Source organism: Scyliorhinus torazame, chromosome 2 (assembly GCF_047496885.1).
Source record: "Scyliorhinus torazame isolate Kashiwa2021f chromosome 2, sScyTor2.1, whole genome shotgun sequence".
Lineage (NCBI taxonomy): Eukaryota > Metazoa > Chordata > Chondrichthyes > Carcharhiniformes > Scyliorhinidae > Scyliorhinus > Scyliorhinus torazame.
Genome location: NC_092708.1, coordinates 217,055,983 through 217,076,597, shown reverse-complemented (window position 1 = coordinate 217,076,597; position 20,615 = coordinate 217,055,983). Strand labels below are relative to the sequence as shown.

Below are 20,615 nucleotides of genomic sequence, written 5' to 3'. Positions count from 1 at the left end.
CCCTCTCTCCTGTTTCAGTGTGCTGGTTACCCACGACGACACTGTGAAGATCTCCGACTTTGGTACCTCCAAGGAGCTAAGTGACAAGAGCACCAAAATGTCCTTCGCTGGCACTGTGGCCTGGATGGCCCCTGAGGTGATTCGCAATGAGCCTGTGTCTGAGAAAGTGGACATTTGGTGAGTAATGAACAGAACTGGAAGTAAAGGTGGCAGCTTAACTCCTCATTCACCATTGGTTGAATAGTGACCCATATCTGACGAGAAAGTTAAACTTGCCAAATTCAACGAAAATCAAAAATCTGTTTTTCTTCCATCAGAACATTGCAGACTATGAGGCAATATACTAGAAGAGTGTGAAATTATGGAAGGATGAGACAGGGCAGCAAGAAACAGATTACTTTCCCGTCATTTAAGGTTGCAGGAGGAAGGACCATAGTTACTGGATTAAATCTCGGAGATTTGTGACAGAGAACAGGATAAAGGCTTTACACAGAGAGTTGGGAGGATATGGAATTCACTTCCAGCGTAAATGGTTGTGATGTACCATCAATAACGACAGAAGATGAGTTGAGAGTGAAACTGTGGCTTTAATTAGCTTAAAGACACCTGCTGGCAGCCGGCCCCAGACTGAAGGCAGGGCCGGAGGTTGGCCACCTTTATACCTGAGCCCGAGGGGAGGAGCCACAGGCGGAGCCAGCAGGGACAAGCCCAGGCATGTTACATACAGCAGGTATAATACAATACAGTGTTTACCACATTCACCCCCTGTTAAAAAGGTGTCCGGCGGGGGTGAAGTGGACGGTTGAATTATATATTGAGTCTGTCAGGGGCTTTGACTTTCCCCTATGACCGCCGCAGTCCCAGCTGTGGTGTGGACACTGGTGTCGGATAAAGTGTTGAGGCCTGCGTGTCGTCTTCTGCGTCACCTAGTAGATGAGTGCCTGGCGACGGACCCTGAGCCTCTGGCGTGCCATGCACTGGGACTAGCGGAGTATGCGGTTGGCCTGGTGCACCATGGGTAGCAATGGAGGGAGAATGTGGAGGGTCGGGGGTAGTGGTGATGGTTGCTGGGGTACCTGCGGGTGCCAAATTCCAAAGGGAGACTGTGTCCTCCTGTCTGTCATGGTGTGCCATGCAGGCATATTGGGGGTTAGCATGGAGGAGACGGACCCTTTCGACCAGGGGATCCGACTTATGACTCCTCGCATGCTTCCGGAGGACACGGGCCCTGGGACTGTCAGCCAGGACGGGAGCGAGAACCCTGAGGTGGACTTCCTGGGGAAGACAAACATTCTCTCATGTGGGGTCACATTGGTGGCGGTACACAGGAGCGACCGGATGGAGTGGAGCGCATCGGGAAGGACCTCCTGCCAGCGGGAGACAGGGAGAGCTCTGGACCGTAGGGCAAGAAGGATGGCCTTCCAGTCCGTCGCGTTCTCTCTCTCCACCTATCTGTTCCCCCGGGGGTTGTAGGTGATAGTCCTGCTTGAGGCGATGCCCTTGGTAAGCAGGTACTGACGCAGCTCATCACTCATGAAGGAGGAACCCCAATCGCTATGGATGTAGGTGGGGAAACCGAACAAGGTGAAGAGACTGTGCAGGGCCTTGATGACGATGGCAGAGGTCATGTCAGGGCACGGGATGGCAAAGGGAAACGTAAGTACTCATCAATGATGTTGAGGAAGTACACATTACGGTCAGTGGAGGGGAGGGGCCCTTTGAAATCGATGCTGAGGCGCTCAAAGGGGCGCCTTTACCAGGTGTGCTCTATCCGGCCGAAAGAAGTGCGGTTTGCACTCCGCTCAGACCTGGCAGTCCCTGGTCATGGTCCTGACCTCCTCGATGGAGTAAGGCAGGTTGCCTGCCTTGATAAAATGGAAAAACCGGGTGACCCCCGGGTGACAGAGGTCATTGGGAGGCCCGGAGTCGGTCTAACTGTGCGCTGGCCCATGTACCGCAGGATAGGGCATCTGGGGGCTCATTGAGCTTCCCAGGTCGGTACAAGGTATCATAATTATAGGTGGAGAGTTCGATCCTCCACCTTAGCATCTTGTCATTCTTGATCTTGCCCCGCTGTGTGTTATTGAACATGAAGGCCACCGACTATTGGTCAGTGAAGAGAGTGAATCGCCTGCCGGCCAGGTAATGCCTCCAATGTCGCACAGCTTCCACAATGGCTTGGGCTTCCTTTTCGACGGAGGAGTGTCGAATTTTGGAGCTCTAGAGGGTATGGGAGAAGAAAGCCACGGGCCTGCCTGCCTAGTTGAGGGTAGCGGCCAGGACAAAGTCAGACGCATCGCTCTCCACCTGGAACAGGATGGACTTGTCTACTACATGCATTGCGGCCTTGGCAATATCCGCTTTGATGCGGTTGAAGGCCAGGCGGGCCTCAGCCGTCAGGGGAAAAAGGGTGGATTTAATGAGTGGGCGGGCCTCGTCGGCATAATTGGGGACCCACTGGGCATAGTAGGAAAAGAACCCCAGGCATCTCTTCAGGGCCTTGAGGCAGTGGGGAAGGGGAAGTTCCAGAAGGGGGCGCATGCGGTTGGGGTCGGGCTCTAGGACTCCGTTTTCCACAACGTAGCCAAGGATGGCTAGGCGGGTTGTACATTTCTCCTTATTATATGTGACGTTAAGGAGCTTGGCAGTGTGGAGGAATTTTTGGAGGTTAGCGTCATGGTCCTGCTGGTCATGGCCGCAGATGGTGACATTATCCAGATACGGGAACGTGGCCCGCAACTCGTACTTGTCAACCATTCGGTCTATCTCCCGTTGCAAGACCGAGACCCCATTGGTGATGTCGAAGGAGACCCTGAGGAAGTGATAGAGGTGGCCATCTACCTCGAAGGCAGTCCCTGGTCATGGTCCTGACCTCCTCGATGGAGTAAGGCAGATTGCGGGCTTTGATAAAGTGGAAAAACCCACCTTTATACCTGAGCCCGAGGGGAGGAGCCACAGGCGGAGCCAGCACAGGCGGAGCCAGCAGGGGCAAGCCCGGGCATGTTACATACAGCAGGTATAATACAATACAGTGTTTACCACAGGTTGTGACAGAGAATATGTCCCGGTTAGATTGGCGAAATGGATGAAGGAATAGTGGTACAGAGTGGGTTACTGATTCCATGAGAATAGGGATTAGATTGCTCTTTGGCCGAATGATCTGTTTCCACGTTGTACTCTCTGTGAATTTCCATGTTCCCGTGTGGGGCAAAGTTGGGGGAAGGGCTGGACTATGGCCCCTTGATATTTGAATACATTGATTTCAAAGGACAAATCAGCCCAGGCTGGATTGGAACGCAAACGCCACTGAAAAAGACCAGTGTCTGTCCCACTGATCCACCATGACCCTTTGCCTTTAATTCGAACTGAGATTTACAGCAAATATCATTTGTAGCAGAGCCGATGCCAGTATTATCACAGATTCACCTGCACACACAAACGATAAGCTACTCTGTCAACTTATTTACATTGATGCTTCTGCTTGTGGTGCAGTTAGAATTTCACCTGTTATTATGTTTGTCTCTCACTCCACTACAGGTCTTTCGGGGTAGTCTTATGGGAGTTATTGACCGGAGAGGTGCCCTATAAGGACGTGGATTCTTCCGCTATCATCTGGGGCGTGGGAAGTAACAGCCTGCACCTACCTGTCCCATCCACCTGTCCTGATGGCTTCAAGATCCTCATGAAGCAAACCTGGTAAGAGTCACTACATATACCCCTCTCGTGCTTTTTAAAAATAAGTACCCAATTCTCTTTTTTTTGCAATTAAGGGGCAATTTAGCGTGGCCAATCCACCCAGTCTGCACATCTTTGGGTTGTGGGGGTGAGAACCACGCAAACACAGGGAGAATGTGCAAACTCCACACAGACAGTGACCCGGGGCCAGGATTCAACCCAGGTCCTCAGCGTCGCGAGGCAGCAGTGCTAACCACTGTGCCACCGTGCTGCCCTTAATAACCCTTCTCTTGCTGATGGTTCTCATACACAGCCAATGGAAGGGAACTTTGTTTTGACGCTACCCCTCATGAGAGACTGGGGAGGATGGTGAGAGAGAGAGGCAATGGGGGAGGGACGATGGGGGAGGGAGGACGAGAGAGAGAACCAGGAGTGGAGAGAGAGGGGAGGGGGGAACAGAGAGGTGGGGTATGGGGGTGAATGAGTGGGAGCAGAAAGAGAGGGAGGAGGGAGAGAGAAAACAAACTAGAGGGGGAGCGATCAAGAGAGTCAGGGAGGACGGATGGAGAGGGAGCAAGGGAATAGGAGAGAGGGAGAGAGAGAGTGGCCAGGTAAGAGAGAGAGTAAAAAAGAGAGCCAGTCTGGAGAGAAAGAGAACCAATGGAGAGAGAGAGAGAGCCCAGGGGAAGAGGGAGGGAGGGAGAGAGTTTGGGGGGAAAAGAGAGAGAGAGTCTGGTGAGAGGGAGCAGGCATCAGGGGAGAGAGAATAAGACAACGAGGGGGGGGAGTGAGGGAGAGAGTGCGAGACTGGGGTGGGGGGGGGGGGGGGGGGGAGAGGAAGAGAAAGTGTGGGGAGAGGGACAATCATGATGGTGAGGAAGAATGAGTAGAGAGCCATAGGGAGATGCAGATAGATAGACCGATAGATGGACAGACAGACAGACACAGAGACAGACGCAGAGACAGAGAGAGAGAGAGAGGCATGTGTTTGATCGTGGACCTGCTCCGTGAGTCTCTTTTGGACAGGTGCAGCCTGGTATAGCTGTCTGGGCCACACTGAGCAAACACGAATTGCATTCACACACGAGAGAAGGGAGGCCTAGAAAATAGGAGCTGGAGTAGGCCAGTCTTCCTCCTAGAGCCTGTCTTGCCATTCAGTATGATCATGTCTGATCTTCTATCTCAACACCTTTCTCCTGCTCCCTCCCCATACCCCTTGATGCCTTGAGTGTCTAGAAATCTATGTATTTCCCTCTTAAACATATTCAGTGACTTGGCCACCATAGCCTTATATGGTAAAAAATTCCACACGTTCACCCCCCTCTGAGTGAAGAAATGTTGCTTCACCTCAGTCCTAAATGGCCTACCCTGTATCCTGACACTGTGACCCCTCGTTCTAGACTCTCCAGCCAGAGAAAACAACATCCCTACATCCACTCTATGCAGCCCTATCACAATTTTATACATTTCAAGATGATCCCCTCTGATTTTACTAAATTCCAGCAAATACAGGCCCAGTCGACCCAATCTCTACTCATACGACAATCCTGCCATCCCAGGAATCAGTCTGATGAAACTTCGCTACTCTCCCTCTATGGCAAGTATATTCTTTCTTTGATATGAAGACCAAAACTGCACACAGTTTTCCAGGTGTAGTCTCAAGCCCTGGACAGCTGCAGTAATACCTTGCTCCTGTACTCAAATCCTCTTGCAGTGAAGGCCAACATACCATTTACGTTCCTAATTGCTTGCTGCACCTGCATGCTTGCTCTCAGTGACTAATGTACAAGGGCACCCAGATCTCTTTGTACATCAACATTTCCCAATTTATATTATTGGGCCCTGCTTGCTGTTTGGGTCCGCCATGTTGCGCGGGGCCGCCGCAGACTGCTGGCGCGCGCATGTGCGGATCCGCGTCCGACTATCAAGACTATCAATTAACTTTCTCATAACACAATACCAAATCTGTGATCACCTGTTTCCTGTTGGTTCCTTCATGTAGAGCCCTTGGGGCAGCACGGTAGCATTGTGGATAGCACAATTGCTTTACAGCTCCAGGGTCCCAGGTTCGATTCCAGCTTGGGTCAGTGTCTGTGCGGAGTCTGCACATCCTCCCCGTGTGTGCGTGGGTTTCCTCCGGGTGCTCCGGTTTTCTCCCACAGTCCAAAGATGTGCGGGTTAGGTGGATTGGCCATGATAAATTGCCCTTAGTGTCCAAAATTGCCCTTAGTGTTGGGTGGGGTCACTGGGTTATGGGGATAGGGTGGAGGTGTTGACTTTGGGTAGGGTGCTCTTTCCAAGAGCCGGTACAGACTCGATGGGCTGAATGGCCTCCTGCTGCACTGTAAATACTATGAGAAAAAAGCCATCTCGTGTACACTCCAGGAGTTCATCTGCCACGGTATTATTGCTAATTAGGTTTGTCCAGTCTATCTGTAGATTAAAGTCAAAGTCATGCATGCTTATTGCAGCCACCTTGTTACATGTGTCTCTAATTTCTTGCTTAATACCAACGTCCTCTTTACCACAATTGTTTGGAGTCCTATAGACCAGTCATTTTCAAACCCAGGATTGCGACCCGTGGATGGTTCACGGACGGATGTCAGGAGGGTCACGGGTCCATGCGTCGCAGCATTCCCGATGGAGGGAAGTAGTGTCTATTGGCGCGATCAGCTTTTAGAAATGCCAGCCGCGACCAGCTTTCAGAATGCCGGCCATTCCGCACATGCGTACCCCCTCAGCAGTGCGCAGGCCCAGAACCCAGCGGGGCAGGACGCCTCCTCCTGACGTCAGTGCGCTGACCCAGGAGCAGATGTTTTTTAAAGGAGTGACGGCTGGTCACGCTGACGTCACGTGTTCGGGGCATGAGAGAGATTCCTCCATTTTGCAGCTGCCAGCAGTGCTGGTGTGAACTCCCGAGCCTCTGGTGAACAACCCATGAAGAAGAAACTGAAATCAGGAACAAAGCAGCATAAAGATGATTACTTGACATGTGGGTTTATTAATTGTGCCACTGCAAATCAGGATTCAAAGATCATGGGCGGGATTCTCCACTCCCGCGCCGAAGTGGCCGCGCCGTCGTGAATGCCGTCGAGGTTCACGACGGCGCGAAACAGCCCCGATCCCGACCGATTCAGGCCCTGACAATGGGCTAGGATCGGGGCCGCGTCATCTACACGCGCCAGGCCTTGTCGCCACGTAAAGGCGGCGCCGCATAGATGACGCGGCCGGCGCCGCATAACTGGCGCCATCCGCGCATGCGCGGGTTGGCCGGCGCCAACCCGTGCATGCGTGGTTGCCGTCCTCTCTAAGTCCGCCCCGCAAGAAGATGGCGGACGGATCTTGCGGGGCCGCGGAAGGAAGGAGGTCCTCCTTCAGAGAGGGCGGCCCGACGATCGGTGGGCACCGATCGCAGGCCACCCCACATTTGAGGTACCCCCCGGTGCAGGATCCCCCCCCCCCCCCCCCCCCCGCAGGCCGCCCCCCAGCGTTCGCGCGCTGTTCCCGATGGCAGCGACCAGGTGTGGACAGCGCCGGGGGGAACCCGCCGTTTTGGCCTGGCCGCTCGGCCCATCCGGGCCTGAGAATAGCGGGGGTGCCAGAGAATCGCCATTTTGGGTTTCTCCGGCCTGCGGCCCGCGGAACTCGACCGGGCCGTTCCCGCCGCTTGGGAGAATCGCGGGAGGGCGTCGGATCGGCGTCCCGGGAAATTCTGGGGACCCAGGCGATTCTCCCAACCGGCGCGGGAGTGGAGAATCTCGCCCCATATATACAAGGAAGCACAGGCAAATGAAATTTAAAATCCTCAAAATTTCAAATACAGTTGAAGACTAAGCATGGCGAGTTCGAAGACAAACCTCTTGATTTCTTTCAATGGTGGGTAGCGAAGGTCAGCCAGCCTGGGTCCCGAAGGATGGCTGAATATTAAAATTGGGTCCTGGGCAAAAAAGTTTGAAAAACACTGCTGTAGACAACTCCCACTAATGTTTTTCACCCTTTGTTGCTTGTTAGTTCCACCTAGACTGATTCTACATCTACATCATGAGGGCTGTGGGCCATCAGCAGCAGCAGAATGGTATTCAACCACAATGTGCAACTTCATGGCCAGGCAAATCCCCCACTCTACCATTACCACCAATCCAGGGAATCAACTCTGGTTCAATGAAGATCGCAGGAGAGCATGCCAGGAGCAACATCGGACATACCAAAAGACGAGGTGTCACCTGGTGAAGCTACAATACGAACTACTTCTGTGCCAAACAGCATAAGCAGCAAGTAATAGACAGAGCTGAGCGATTTCACAACCAACGCATCAGATCCAAGCTCTGCAGTCCTGACACATCCAGCCGTGAATTTATCATAGAATTTACAGTGCAGAAGGAGGCCATTCGGCCCATCGAGTCTGCACTGGCTCTTGGAAAGAGCACCCTACACAAGGTCCACACCTCCACCCTGTCCCCATAACTCAGTAACCCCACCCAACACTAAGGGCAATGTTGGACACTAAGGGCAATTTATCATGGCCAATCCACCTAACCTGCACATCTTTGGACTGTGGGAGGAAACCGGAACACCCGGAGGAAACCCAAGCACACACGGGGAGGATGTGCAGACTCCGCACAGACAGTGACCCAAGCCGGAATCAAACCTGGGTCCCTGGAGTTGTGAAGCAATTGTGCTATCCACAATGCTACCGTGCTGCCCGTGAATGGTGGTGGATTATTAAACAGCTCGCTGGAGGAGGAGGTTCCACAAATATCCCCACCCTCAATGATGGAGGAGCCCAGCAATATGTTCAAAAGACGAGGCTGAGGCTTTCGCAACAGTCTTTAGCCAGAAGTGTCGAGTGGATGATCCATCTCACTCCGGAGATTCCCGACATCACAAATGTCAACCTTCAACCAGTCCGATTCACTCCACGTGATATCAAGAAACAGTTGAAGGCACTGGATACTGCCCCAGCTATGGGTTCTGACAATATCCCAGCAATAGTACTGAACACTTGTGCTCCAGAACTTGCCCCACCCCTGGTCAAACTGTTCCAGTACAGCTACAACACTGACATCTACCCGGCAATGTGGAAAATTGCCCAGGTGTGTCCTGTACACAAGAAACAGGACAAATCCAACCCAGCCAATTACCGCCCTATCAGTCTACTCTCCATCATCAGCAAAATTATGGAAGGAGACATCAACAGTGCTCTCAAGCGGCACTTAGTCAGCAATAACCTGCTCACAGATGCTCAGTTTGGATTCCGCCAGGGTCACTCAGCTCCTGACCTCATTACAGCCTTGGTTCAAACATGGACAAAAGAGCTGAATGCCAGAGGTGAGAGTGACTGCCCTTGACATCAAGGCAGCAGTTGACCGAGTATGTCATCAAGGAGTCCTAGCTAAACTGGAGTCAATGGGAATCAGGGGCAAAACGCTCCCTTGTTTGGAGTCATGCCTGGCACAAAGGAAGATGGTTGTGATGGTTGGAGGTCAATCAACTCAGCTCCAGGACAACACTGCAGGAGTTCCTCAGAGTAGTGTCCCAGGCCCAACCATCTTCAGCTGCTTCATCAATGACCTCCCTTCCATCATAAGGTCTGAAGTGGGGATGTTGCGGATGACTGCACAATGTTCAGTACCGTTTAGGGCAGCATGGTGGCACAGTGGTTAGCACTGCTGCCTCACAACGCCGAGGTCCCAGGTTCGATCCCGGCTCTGGCTCACTGTCCGTGTGGAGTTTGCACATTCTCCCCGTGTCTGTGTGGGTTTCACCACCACAACCCAAAGATGTGCAGGGTAGGTGGATTGGCCATGCTAAATTGCCCCTTAATTGGAAGAAAATAATTGGATACTCTAAATTTATAAGAAAATGTTCAACATCGTTCATGACTGCTGAGATAATGAAACAGTCCATGTCCAAATGCAGCAAGACCTGGACAATATCAGGCTTGGGCTGACAAGTGGCAAGTTACATTCGCGCCACACAAGTGCCAGGCAATGACCATCCCCTACAAGAGCAGGTCTAACCATCGCCCCTTGACATTCAATGGCATTACCATCGCTGAATCCCCTACAATCAATATCCTGGAGGTTACCATGGATCAGAAACTGAACTGGACTAGCCACATTAATACTGTGGCTACCAGGGCAGGTCAAAGGCTAGAAATCCTATGGCGAGTAACACATCTCCTGACCCCCCATAGCCTGTCCACCATCTACAAGACACAAGTCAGGAGGGTAATGTAATGTTCTTCAGCTACCTGTATGAGTGCAGCTCCAACAACACTCAAGAAGCTCAACACCATCCAGGAAAAAGCAGCCAGCTTGATTGCTCCCTCTTCCACAAACATTCAAACCCACCACCACCGATGAACAGTGGCAGCCGTGCGTACCATCTACAAGATGTACTGCAGTAGCTCACCAAGGTTCCTTTAGACAACACCTTCCTAACCCACGACCACTACCATCTAGAAGGAAAAGAGCAGCAGATACCTGGGAACCCCACCACCTGGAGGTTCCCCTCCAAGTCACTCACCACCCTGATTTGGAAATATATCACCGTTCCTTCGCTGTTGCTGAGACAAAATTCTGGCACTCCCTCCCTAACAGCACAGTGGGTGTATCTACACCTCAAGGACTGCCGCCGTTCAAGAAGGCAACTCACCACAATCTTTGAAGGGCAATTTGGGATGGGCAATAGGGCTGCACGGTGGTGCAGTGGTTAGCACTGCTGCCTCACGGCGCCGAGGTCCCAGGTTCGATCCCGGCTCTGGGTCGCTGTCCGTGGGGAGTTTGCACATTCTCCCTGTGTTTGCGTGGCTTTCGGCCCCACAACACAAAGATGTGCAGGATAGGTGGATTGAACACGCTAAATTGCCCCTTAATTGGAAAAAATTAATTGGGTACTCTAAATTATTTTAAAAAAGGGATGGGCTATAAACGCTGGCCTAACCAGCAATGCCCACATCTCGTAAATGGATTAAAAAAAGATTCTGAGCCAATATCTTCTCTCACTAGTGCACTGATTTCATCCTTAATTAACAACACCTCCCCACCTCCTTTTCTTTTTGCCTGCCCCTCCTAAATATCAAATACCGTTGAATATTCAGTTCCCAGCCATGGTCACTCTGCAACCATGTCTCCGTAATCGCGATCAAGTCATAGCTGTTTACATATATTTGCACTATTAATTTGTCTACCTTATTGTCAATGCTCCATGCACTCAGATATAGTGCCTTTAGATTTGTCTTTAAAACATTTTTGCACATCCCTATTTGCTGCTAACCATTGTTTCCTCCGCCTTCCACTTTTGCTTTTTACTTTTCTTCCTTTCATTTCTCTCTTTATATTACTTTCTTGCATCTCCCTGCTCAGATTCCCACCCCACTGCCATTTTAGTTAAATCCCTCCCCCACAGACCTTCTGGGGTGCAACCTGTCGAACCTGTACAGGACCAACCTTCTCCAGAATCAGTCCCAATGCCTCCGGTATCTAAACTGCTCACTTCGATGCCATTTCTCCAGTTACGCATTCATCTTGCGTTTTCCTATTCCTGATTTCATTAGCACGTGGCGTTGGGAATAATCCTGAGATTACTACCATTGAGGTTCTGCCTTTTAATTTATTTCCTAGCTCCCTATATTCTGCTTCCAAGACCTCATCCCTGTTTTTACCCATGTCAGTGACACTATATTGACTACAACCTCTGGCTGTTCACCCTCTTCCTTCAGAATGTCCTGCAGTTACTCCGTGACATCCTTGACCCTGGCACCAGGGAGGCAACATACCATCCTGGTGTCACGTCTGCAGCCACAGAAGGGCTCATGGTTTCACAGATTTGACTCTTGCTGCATTCCCCTGAGAACCTATCTCCACCCAGTTGCACCCAAAATGGAAAATCTGTTAGTGAGAAAGTTGGATACAGGGGACTCCTGCACTACTGCCCTGGTGCTTTTATTCTGTCTGGAAGTCATCCACTCCATTTCTGCCTGTGCACTCTTCATCTGCAACGTGAGCACATCACTGTCTGACTATCCACGAAGATCTCAGCCTTGTGGATGCTCCAGATCAAAAATGTGGATTTCGGGTAGCTGCAGCTGAAGACACTTCCTGCACACGTGGCCGCCCTGGATACTAGGGGCTGGATTCTCCGCCGTCGGGATGCTCCGTTTTGCCGGCAGCCCGGGGGTTTCCCGACGGCGTGGGGCTGCCCCACAATGGGAAACCCCATTGACCAGCGATGAAGCGGAGCATCCTGCCGGCATGCTGAACCAGAAATCTGGCGCGGTGGGATGGAGAATCCAGCCCTTGAAGTGTCCCTGAATTCCCACATTGCGCAGGAGGAGTATTCCACATGGCCGAGCTGCCCTGCCATCACTTAATTACTCCCTTTACTTTTCTTCCTCTAGTTTAAAGAATATTAAATAAATAATAGGAACCTTAAGTTACATCTTATACTTTAAATACTACCTCATATAAATTAAAGACCAATTTTTACTTTAAAGACTGGAGAGTAGAAATTCTCACCAGGTCTACTTACCAAGGCCAGCTGCTCCTCAAGCTTGTTCCCGATCCCACTAAATGAACCTTTGTTTCCCCTGTGATGTCACTCTTGGACCATTTCAAAAATCACCCCTCTGATGCAGCTTTTCAACTCCAATCATCTCCTTCCCCTGTAGCATACTCTGTGCTTACTCAAACACTGTCTGCTGTACATCTGTGTACATCACTGCCCTACAGTGGCTAATTGTAGGTACTGCAATAGAGCTATAAACAGTAACATAGGGAACATGAGCAGTAGAACTGATTTGCCACTTCCTATTACAGCCACAAACATGGCCACTTGAGTAAGGTGTCAAAGGTCAGCTAGCCCGTCTGTCCATCTCTCCCTTTCTCTCTCTCTCTTTCTCTCTCTCTCTTTCTTTCTCTCTCTTTCTCTCTCTTTGTCTCTCTCTTTATTTGACTCTCTCTTTTTATGTATCTCTTTCATTGTCTCTCATGCTCTGTCTTTTTGTCTCTTTCTCTCTTTCCATCTTTTGCTCACTGGCCCTCTCTCTCTTTTTTAAAATAAATTTAGAGTATCCAATTTTTTTTTTTCCCAATTAAGGTGCAATGTAGCGTGGCCAATCCACCTAACCTGCACATCTTTGGGTTGTGGGGGTGAATCCCACGCAGACATGGGGAGAATGTTGGCCCTCTCTCTTCCTCTCCTCTCTTTCTATCTCTCTCCTTCTCTCCAGTGCAGTACAGTGGGAGATGTAAAAGACCCCATGGTGCTATTCTGAAGAAGAACAGCGATTCTCCGAATGGAGACAGAGTGTTCGCGCCGTCGTGAACGCCGTCGCGTTTCAAAACGGCGCGAAACGGGCGCGGGCACTACCCATTCTGGCCCCCACAGGGGGCCAGCACGGCACTGGAGTGGTTCACGCCACTCCAGCCTCCCTTCCCGGTGCCAAATCGGCGCAGCGCCAACCCGCGCATGCGCAGTTGGGCCGCGCCAACCTGCGAATGCGTGGGGGACTTCCTCAGTGCCGGCCCCAAAGCAACATGGCGAGGGGGTTCAGGGGCCAGCTGTATAATAATATAGGGCCGGGCTGGAGAGGCCGGCCTGCCGATCGGTGGGCCCCGATCGCGGGCCAGACCCCATCGGAGTGAAGGAGCACTTTTCCCCACCCCACAGGCCGCTCCCCGACCCTATGCGCAGAGTTCCCGCCGGCTGCGAGCAGGTGTGGATGGCGCCGGCGGGACTCTGCCGTTTCCGCGCGGCCGCTCGGCCCATCAAGGCCGGAGAATCGGCGGCCCGGCCACGGACGGTGGCCCGTGACCAGCGCCGCGCCAAACGTGCTGGAGCAAATGGAGCCGATTCTCCGCTCCTCTGAGAATCGCCTGCCAGCGTCGACCGGCTCCGCGGGAAAACATGGCGCGAACAGCGATTCTCCCATGCGGCGCGGCATGGGAGAATCGCGCCCAGGGAGTTCCATTTGGTGATTTAGCCAATATTTGTCTTTCAACCAACACCATTTACGAAGATTAACTGCAATTTATTGTTTGCAAATTGTTATATTTCCCTATATAACAATAGTAAATATATTATCGTGTTCCAATGGCTATAAAGTGCTCCTGAGGGTGTCAACGGCAATATTAAAAATTGTAATTTTGTCTTTCCATTCCTCTCCCTCTTGCTCTCTCTCTCTCTCTCTCTCTCTCTCTCTCTATTTATCTCTTTCTCTCTCACTCTTTCTTTCTTCCTCTCTCTCTCTCACACTCCCTCCCTGTTCTGCATGCTCTCCTCTCTGTCTTTGAAGTGATTACAGTAAGACGTCTTACAACACCAGGTTAAAGTCCGACAGGTTTGTTTCAAATCACTAGCTTTCGGAGCACTGCTCCTTCCTCAGGTGAATGAAGAGGTAGGTTCCAGAAACATATATATCGACTGATGTGTTGGGTGTTCTGGATCACATACAGGTCACCAACACTTGAAGTAGTGCAACACTATTTTATTAAAAGATTAACTATTTAAACATACTTGAACTGTGGGTAAATACGATACCAGCTTTAACTAAAGACCTTTGCCTTGTCCTAACCAGTTGATGCACTCAGCACATGGTGAATGTCTGTGTTGCAGGCTGTGAGCTCTGTGCTCCTAGCTAGCTGCTACTCGAATGAGCGGGAACTCTGATGCCCCCTGTCTTTATAGTGCGTGTGCTCTCACTGGTGATTGGCTGTGGTGTTGTGTATGTTGATTGGTCCCACTGTGTGTCCATCAGTGTGTGTCTGCACCATGATATACTGGTGTATATTATGACATCGACAAAGTCAAAAATGCACGACGATATTTTGAATGCGAGTCCTTGCAGGTAATTAAGTCTTTACAGGTCCAGGCGGTGCGACTGGAGAGAGGGATAATCACAGGTTAAAGAGGTGTGAATTGTCTCAAGCCAGGACAGTTGGTAGGATTTCGCAAGCCCAGGCCAGATGGTGGGCGGTGAATGTAATGCGACATGAATCCAAGGTCCCGGTTGAGGCCATACTCATGTGTGCGGAACTAGAAACTATAAGTTTCTGCTCGGCGATTCTGCATTGTCGCACGTCCTGAAGGCCGCCTTGGAGAACTCTCACCCGAAGATCAGAGGCTGAATGCCCTTGACTGCTGAAGTGCTCCCTGACTGGAAGGGAACATTCCTGCCTGCCAATTGTTGCGCGTTGTCCGTTCATCCGTTGTCGCAGCGTCTGCATGGTCTCGCCAATGTACCACGCTTCAGGGCATCCTTCCCTGCAGCATATGAGGTAGACAACGTTGGCTGAGTCGCACGAGTATGTACCGCGTACCTGGTGGGTGGTGTTCTCACGTGTAATGGTGGTACCCATGTCGATGATCTGACATGTCTTGCACAGATTGCCATGGCAGGATTGTGTGGTGTCTTGGTCGCTGTTCTGAAGGCTGGGTAGTTTGCTGCAAACAATGGTTTGAGGTTGCGCGGTTGTTTGAAGACAAGTAGTGAGGGTATTGGGATGACCTTGGCAAGATGTTCGTCTTCATCAATGACTTGTTGAAGGCTGCGAAGAAGATGTCGTTTCTCTTTGAAGTGATTGACCACACCATCCTCCTCTCTCCTCCTTCATCCAGTCCTCACCAGCTTCCATTCCGATCCAGTTATAGCCAGAGAATCTGCTGCTATGGCTACTCGTCCTGCTCCTTCACTGTTACCCTCTGGTGTACCCCAGATTTATCCTTGCCTGCCCTCCTCACCCCCCCTATTTCTGATTTACATGCTGCTGCTCAGTGACATCATCTGAATGTACATCATGTTCCAAATATACACTGACCATACTCCATTCTACCAAGCCACCACTTTTGTCAATCTCTCACCGCCCCTAATTAGACATGCAAAATTTCTGAAATGTAGTTCTGGATGAGCAGAAATGTTCTCCAACTAATTAGTGAGAAGACCAAAGCCGTTGGGCAGGATTCTCCACCGGCGGGATGCTCCATTCTGCCGGCGCCCGGGGGTTTCCCGACGGCGTGGGGCTGCCCCACAATGGGAAACCCCATTGACCGGCCGGCGTAATGGAGCATCCCGCCGGCGTGGTGAGGCAGAAATGAGGTGCAGCAGGGTGGAGCATCCCGCCCGTTGTCTTCAGTACCCGTGCCCTATCCACTGACTGCATCCCTCTCCCTGGACATTGTCAGAGGCTGAATCCTTTGGCTCTCATTGACCCTAAGATGAGCTTTAAGACACATCCTGTCCACCAGCAGGACCACCTATTTCCACCTGGATTACATAACCTGTTCACTCCGCTTCCTCCATCATTTGCTGCTGAAACCCTCATCCAATGCCTTTGGTACTGTAGACTTGACTATTCCAACATGCACCAGACTGGCCTCCAATCTTTCCACCGTCCATAAATATGAGCTCATCCAAAACTATGCTACCTGTACCTGAACTTGTGTCTCACCTTGTTTATCCATCACTCCTGTGCTCAGTGACCTACATTAGCTGGCCTCTGATACATCTCTGGTTTTCATTACTCTCCTATTGGTGAGCACAGTACGAAGTCTTACAACACCAGGTTAAAGTCCAACAGGTTTGTTTCGATGTCACTAGCTTTCGGAGAGCTGCTCCTTCCTCAGGTGAATGAAGAGGTCTGTTCCAGAAACACATATATCGACAAATTCAAAGATGCCAGACAATGTTTGGAATGCGAGCATTAGCAGGTGATTAAATCTTTACAGATCCAGAGATGGGGTAACCCCAGGTTAAAGAGGTGTGAATTGTACCAAGCCAGGACAGTTGGTAGGATTTCGCAGGACAGATGGTGGGGGATGAATGTAATGTGACATGAATCCCAGGTCCCGGTTGAGGCCGCACTCATGTGTGCGGAACTTGGCTATAAGTTTCTGCTCGGCGATTCTGCGTTGTCGCAGGTCCTGAAGGCCGCCTTGGAGAACGCTTACCCGGAGATCAGAGGCTGAATGCCCTTGACTGCTGAAGTGTTCCCCGACTGGAAGGGAACATTCCTGCCTGGTGATTGTTGCGCGATGTCCGTTCATTCGTTGTCGCAGCGTCTGCATGGTCTCGCCAATGTACCACGCTTCGGGACATCCTTTCCTGCAGCGTATGAGGTAGACAACGTTGGCCGAGTCGCACGAGTATGTACTGCGTACCTGGTGGGTGGTGTTCTCACGTGTAATAGTGGTATCCATGTCGATGATCTGGCACGTCTTGCAGAGATTACCATGACAGGGTTGTGTGGTGGCGTGGTCACTGTTCTGAAGACTGGGTAGTTTGCTGCAAACAATGGTTCGTTTGAGGTTGCGCGGTTGTTTGAAGGCAAGTAGTGGGGGTGTGGGGATGACCTTGGCAAGATGTTCATCGTCATCAATGACGTGTTGAAGGCTGTGAAGAAGATGACGTAGTTTCTCCGCTCCGGGGAAGTACTGGACGACGAAGGGTATTCTGTCGGTTGTGTCCCATGTTTGTCTTCTGAGGAGGTCGGTCCGGTTTTTCGCTGTGGCACATTGGAACTGTCGATCGATAAGTCGAGTGCCATATCCCGTTCGTACGAGGGCATCTTTCAACGTCTGTAGATGTCTGTTACGCTCCTCCTCGTCTGAGCAGATCCTGTGTATACGGAGCGCTTGTCCATAGGGGATGGCTTCTTTAATGTGTTTAGGGTGGAAGCTGGAGAAGTGGAGCATCATGAGGTTATCCGTGGGTTTGCGGTAAAGCGAAGTGCTGAGGTGACCGTCCTTGATGGAGACGAGTGTGTCCAAGAATGCAACTGATTTTGGAGAGTAGTCCATGGTGAGTCTGATGGTTGGATGGAACTTATTAATGTCATTGTGTAGTCGTTTCAGTGATTCTTCGCCGTGGGTCCAAAGGAAAAGAATGTCATCGATTTATCTGGTGTATAACATCGGTTGAAGGTCCTGTGCGGTGAGTAGGTCCTGTTCAAACTTGTGCATGAAGATGTTGGCATATTGGGGTGTGAATTTGGTCCCCATGGCTGTTCCGTGCGTCTGAATGAAGAACATTCTTGGACACACTCGTCTCCATCAAGGACGGTCACCTCAGCACTTCACTTTACCGCAAACCCACGGATAACCTCATGATGCTCCACTTCTCCAGCTTCCACCCTAAACACATTAAAGAAGCCATCCCCTATGGACAAGCGCTCCGTATACACAGGATCTGCTCAGACGAGGAGGAGCGTAACAGACATCTACAGACGTTGAAAGATGCCCTCGTACGAAAGGGATATGGCACTCGACTCATCGATCGACAGTTCCAACGTGCCACAGCGAAAAACCGGACCGACCTCCTCAGAAGACAAACATGGGACACAACCGACAGAATACCCTTCGTCGTCCAGTACTTCCCTGGAGCGGAGAAACTACGTCATCTTCTTCACAGCCTTCAACATGTCATTGATGACGATGAACATCTTGCCAAGGTCATCCCCACACCCCCACTACTTGCCTTCAAACAACCGCGCAACCTCAAACGAACCATTGTTTGCAGCAAACTACCCAGTCATCAGAACAGTGACCACGACACCACACAACCCTGTCATGGTAATCTCTGCAAGACGTGCCAGATCATTGACATGGATACCACTATTACACGTGAGAACACCACCCACCAGGTACGCGGTACATACTCGTGCGACTTGGCCAACGTTGTCTACCTCATACGCTGCAGGAAAGGATGTCCCGAAGCGTGGTACATTGGCGAGACCATGCAGACGCTGCGACAACGAATGAACGGACATCGCGCAACAATCACCAGGCAGGAATGTTCCCTTCCAGTCGGGGAACACTTCAGCAGTCAAGGGCATTCAGCCTCTGATCTCCGGGTAAGCGTTCTCCAAGGCGGCCTTCAGGACCCGCGACAACGCAGAATCGCCGAGCAGAAACTTATAGCCAAGTTCTGCACACATGAGTGCGGCCTCAACCGGGACCTGGGATTCATGTCACATTACATTCATCCCCCACCATCTGTCCTGCGAAATCCTACCAACTGTCCTGGCTTGGTACAATTCACACCTCTTTAACCTGGGGTTACCCCATCTCTGGATCTGTAAAGATTTAATCACCTGCTAATGCTCGCATTCCAAACATTGTCTGGCATCTTTGAATTTGTCTATATATGTGTTTCTGGAACAGACCTCTTCATTCACCTGAGGAAGGAGCAGCGCTCCGAAAGCTAGTGACATCGAAACAAACCTGTTGGACTTTAACCTGGTGTTGTAAGACTTCGTACTGTGCTCACCCCAGTCCAACGCCAGCATCTCCACATCACTCCTATTGGTGAGCATGGTAGCACAGTGGTTAGCACGGTTGCTTCACAGCTCCAGGGTCCCAGCTTCGATTCCCGGCTTGGGTTACTGTCTGTGCGGAGTCTGCATGTTCTCCCCGTGTCTGCGTGGGTTTCCTCCGGGTGCTCCGGTTTCCTCCCACAGTCCAAAGATGTGCAGGTTAGGTGGATTGGCCATGCTAAATTGCCCTTAGTGTCCAAAAGCTTAGGTGGGGTTACTGAGTTACAGGGATACGGTGGAGGGGCCGGGATCGAACCTGGGTCCTTGGCGCTGTGGGATGGCAGTGCTAACCACTGTGCCACCGTGATGCCCTAGAGTTTTAAAAACTAAATTTAGAGTAGCCAATTATTTTTCTTTTCCAATTCAGGGGCAATTTAACGTGGCCAATCCACCTAGCCTGCACATCTTTGGGTTGTGGGGGTGATACCCACGCAGACATGGGGAGAATGTGCAAATTCCACACGGACAATGACCCAGGGCCGGGATTCGAACCCGGGTCCTCAGCGCCGCATTCCCAGTGCTAACCACTGCACCACATGTCGCCTGTGATGCCCTAGAGTTTTTTTTTATAAAATATTTTATTGAAAATTTTTGTTCAAACAACACAGTACATTGTGCATCCTTTACACAATATTATAACAACACAAATAACAATGACCTATTTTATAAACAGAAAATGAATAAATAATAAATAACAAAAATGAAAACTAACCCTAATTGGCAACTGCCTTATCACAAGTAACACTCTCCAAAAATATAATTTAACAGTCCAATATATAATTATCTGTCGCAACGACCTATACATATTATACAGTATATATTAACAACCCTGAGAGTCCTTCTGGTTCCTCCTCCCCCCCCCCTCCCCCCCCCCCCCCCCCCCCCGCCCTCCCCCCATCCTGGGCTGCTGCTGCTGCCTTCTTTTTTCCATTCCATCTATCTTTCTGCGAGGTATTCGACGAACGGTTGCCACCGCCTGGTGAACCCTTGAGCCGACCCCCTTAGAACGAACTTAATCGGCTCTAACTTTATAAACCCTGCCATGTCATTTATCCAGGTCTCCACCCCTGGGGGCTTGGCTTCTTTCCACATTAGCAATATCCTGCGCCGGGCTACTAGGGACGCAAAGGCCAAGACATCGGCCTCTCTCGCCTCCTGCACTCCCGGCTCTTGTGCAACCCCAAATATAGCCAACCCCCAGCTTGGTTCGACCCGGACCCCCACTACTTTTGAAAGCACCTTTGTCACCCCCATCCAAAACCCCTGTAGTGCCGGGCATGACCAAAACATATGGGTATGATTCGCTGGGCTTCTCGAGCACCTCGCACACCTATCCTCCACCCCAAAAAATTTACTGAGCCGTGCTCCAGTCATATGCGCCCTGTGTAATACCTTAAACTGAATCAGGCTTAGCCTGACACACAAGGACGACGAGTTTACCCTGCTTAGGGCATCTGCCCACAGCCCCTCCTCGATCTCCTCCCCCAGCTCTTCTTCCCATTTCCCTTTTAGTTCATCTACCATAGTCTCCCCTTCGTCCCTCATTTCCCTATATATATCTGACACCTTACCATCCCCCACCCATGTCTTTGAGATCACTCTGTCCTGCACCTCTTGTGTCGAGAGCTG

The 20,615-nt window shown here is 51.0% G+C and overlaps 1 protein-coding gene across 4 annotated transcripts in view; it reads left to right on the top strand.

The window, feature by feature from the left end:
* map3k13 (mitogen-activated protein kinase kinase kinase 13) overlaps positions 1 to 20,615 on the top strand; it is a 208,635-nt gene that overhangs the window by 82,795 nt on the left and 105,225 nt on the right. For all 4 annotated transcript variants that reach the window (XM_072483863.1, XM_072483854.1, XM_072483872.1 and 1 more), the window contains 2 exons: positions 19 to 177; positions 3,538 to 3,696. In XM_072483863.1, the coding sequence (XP_072339964.1) occupies positions 19 to 177; positions 3,538 to 3,696 (318 nt within the window). The remainder of the gene's footprint in view (positions 1 to 18; positions 178 to 3,537; positions 3,697 to 20,615) is intronic.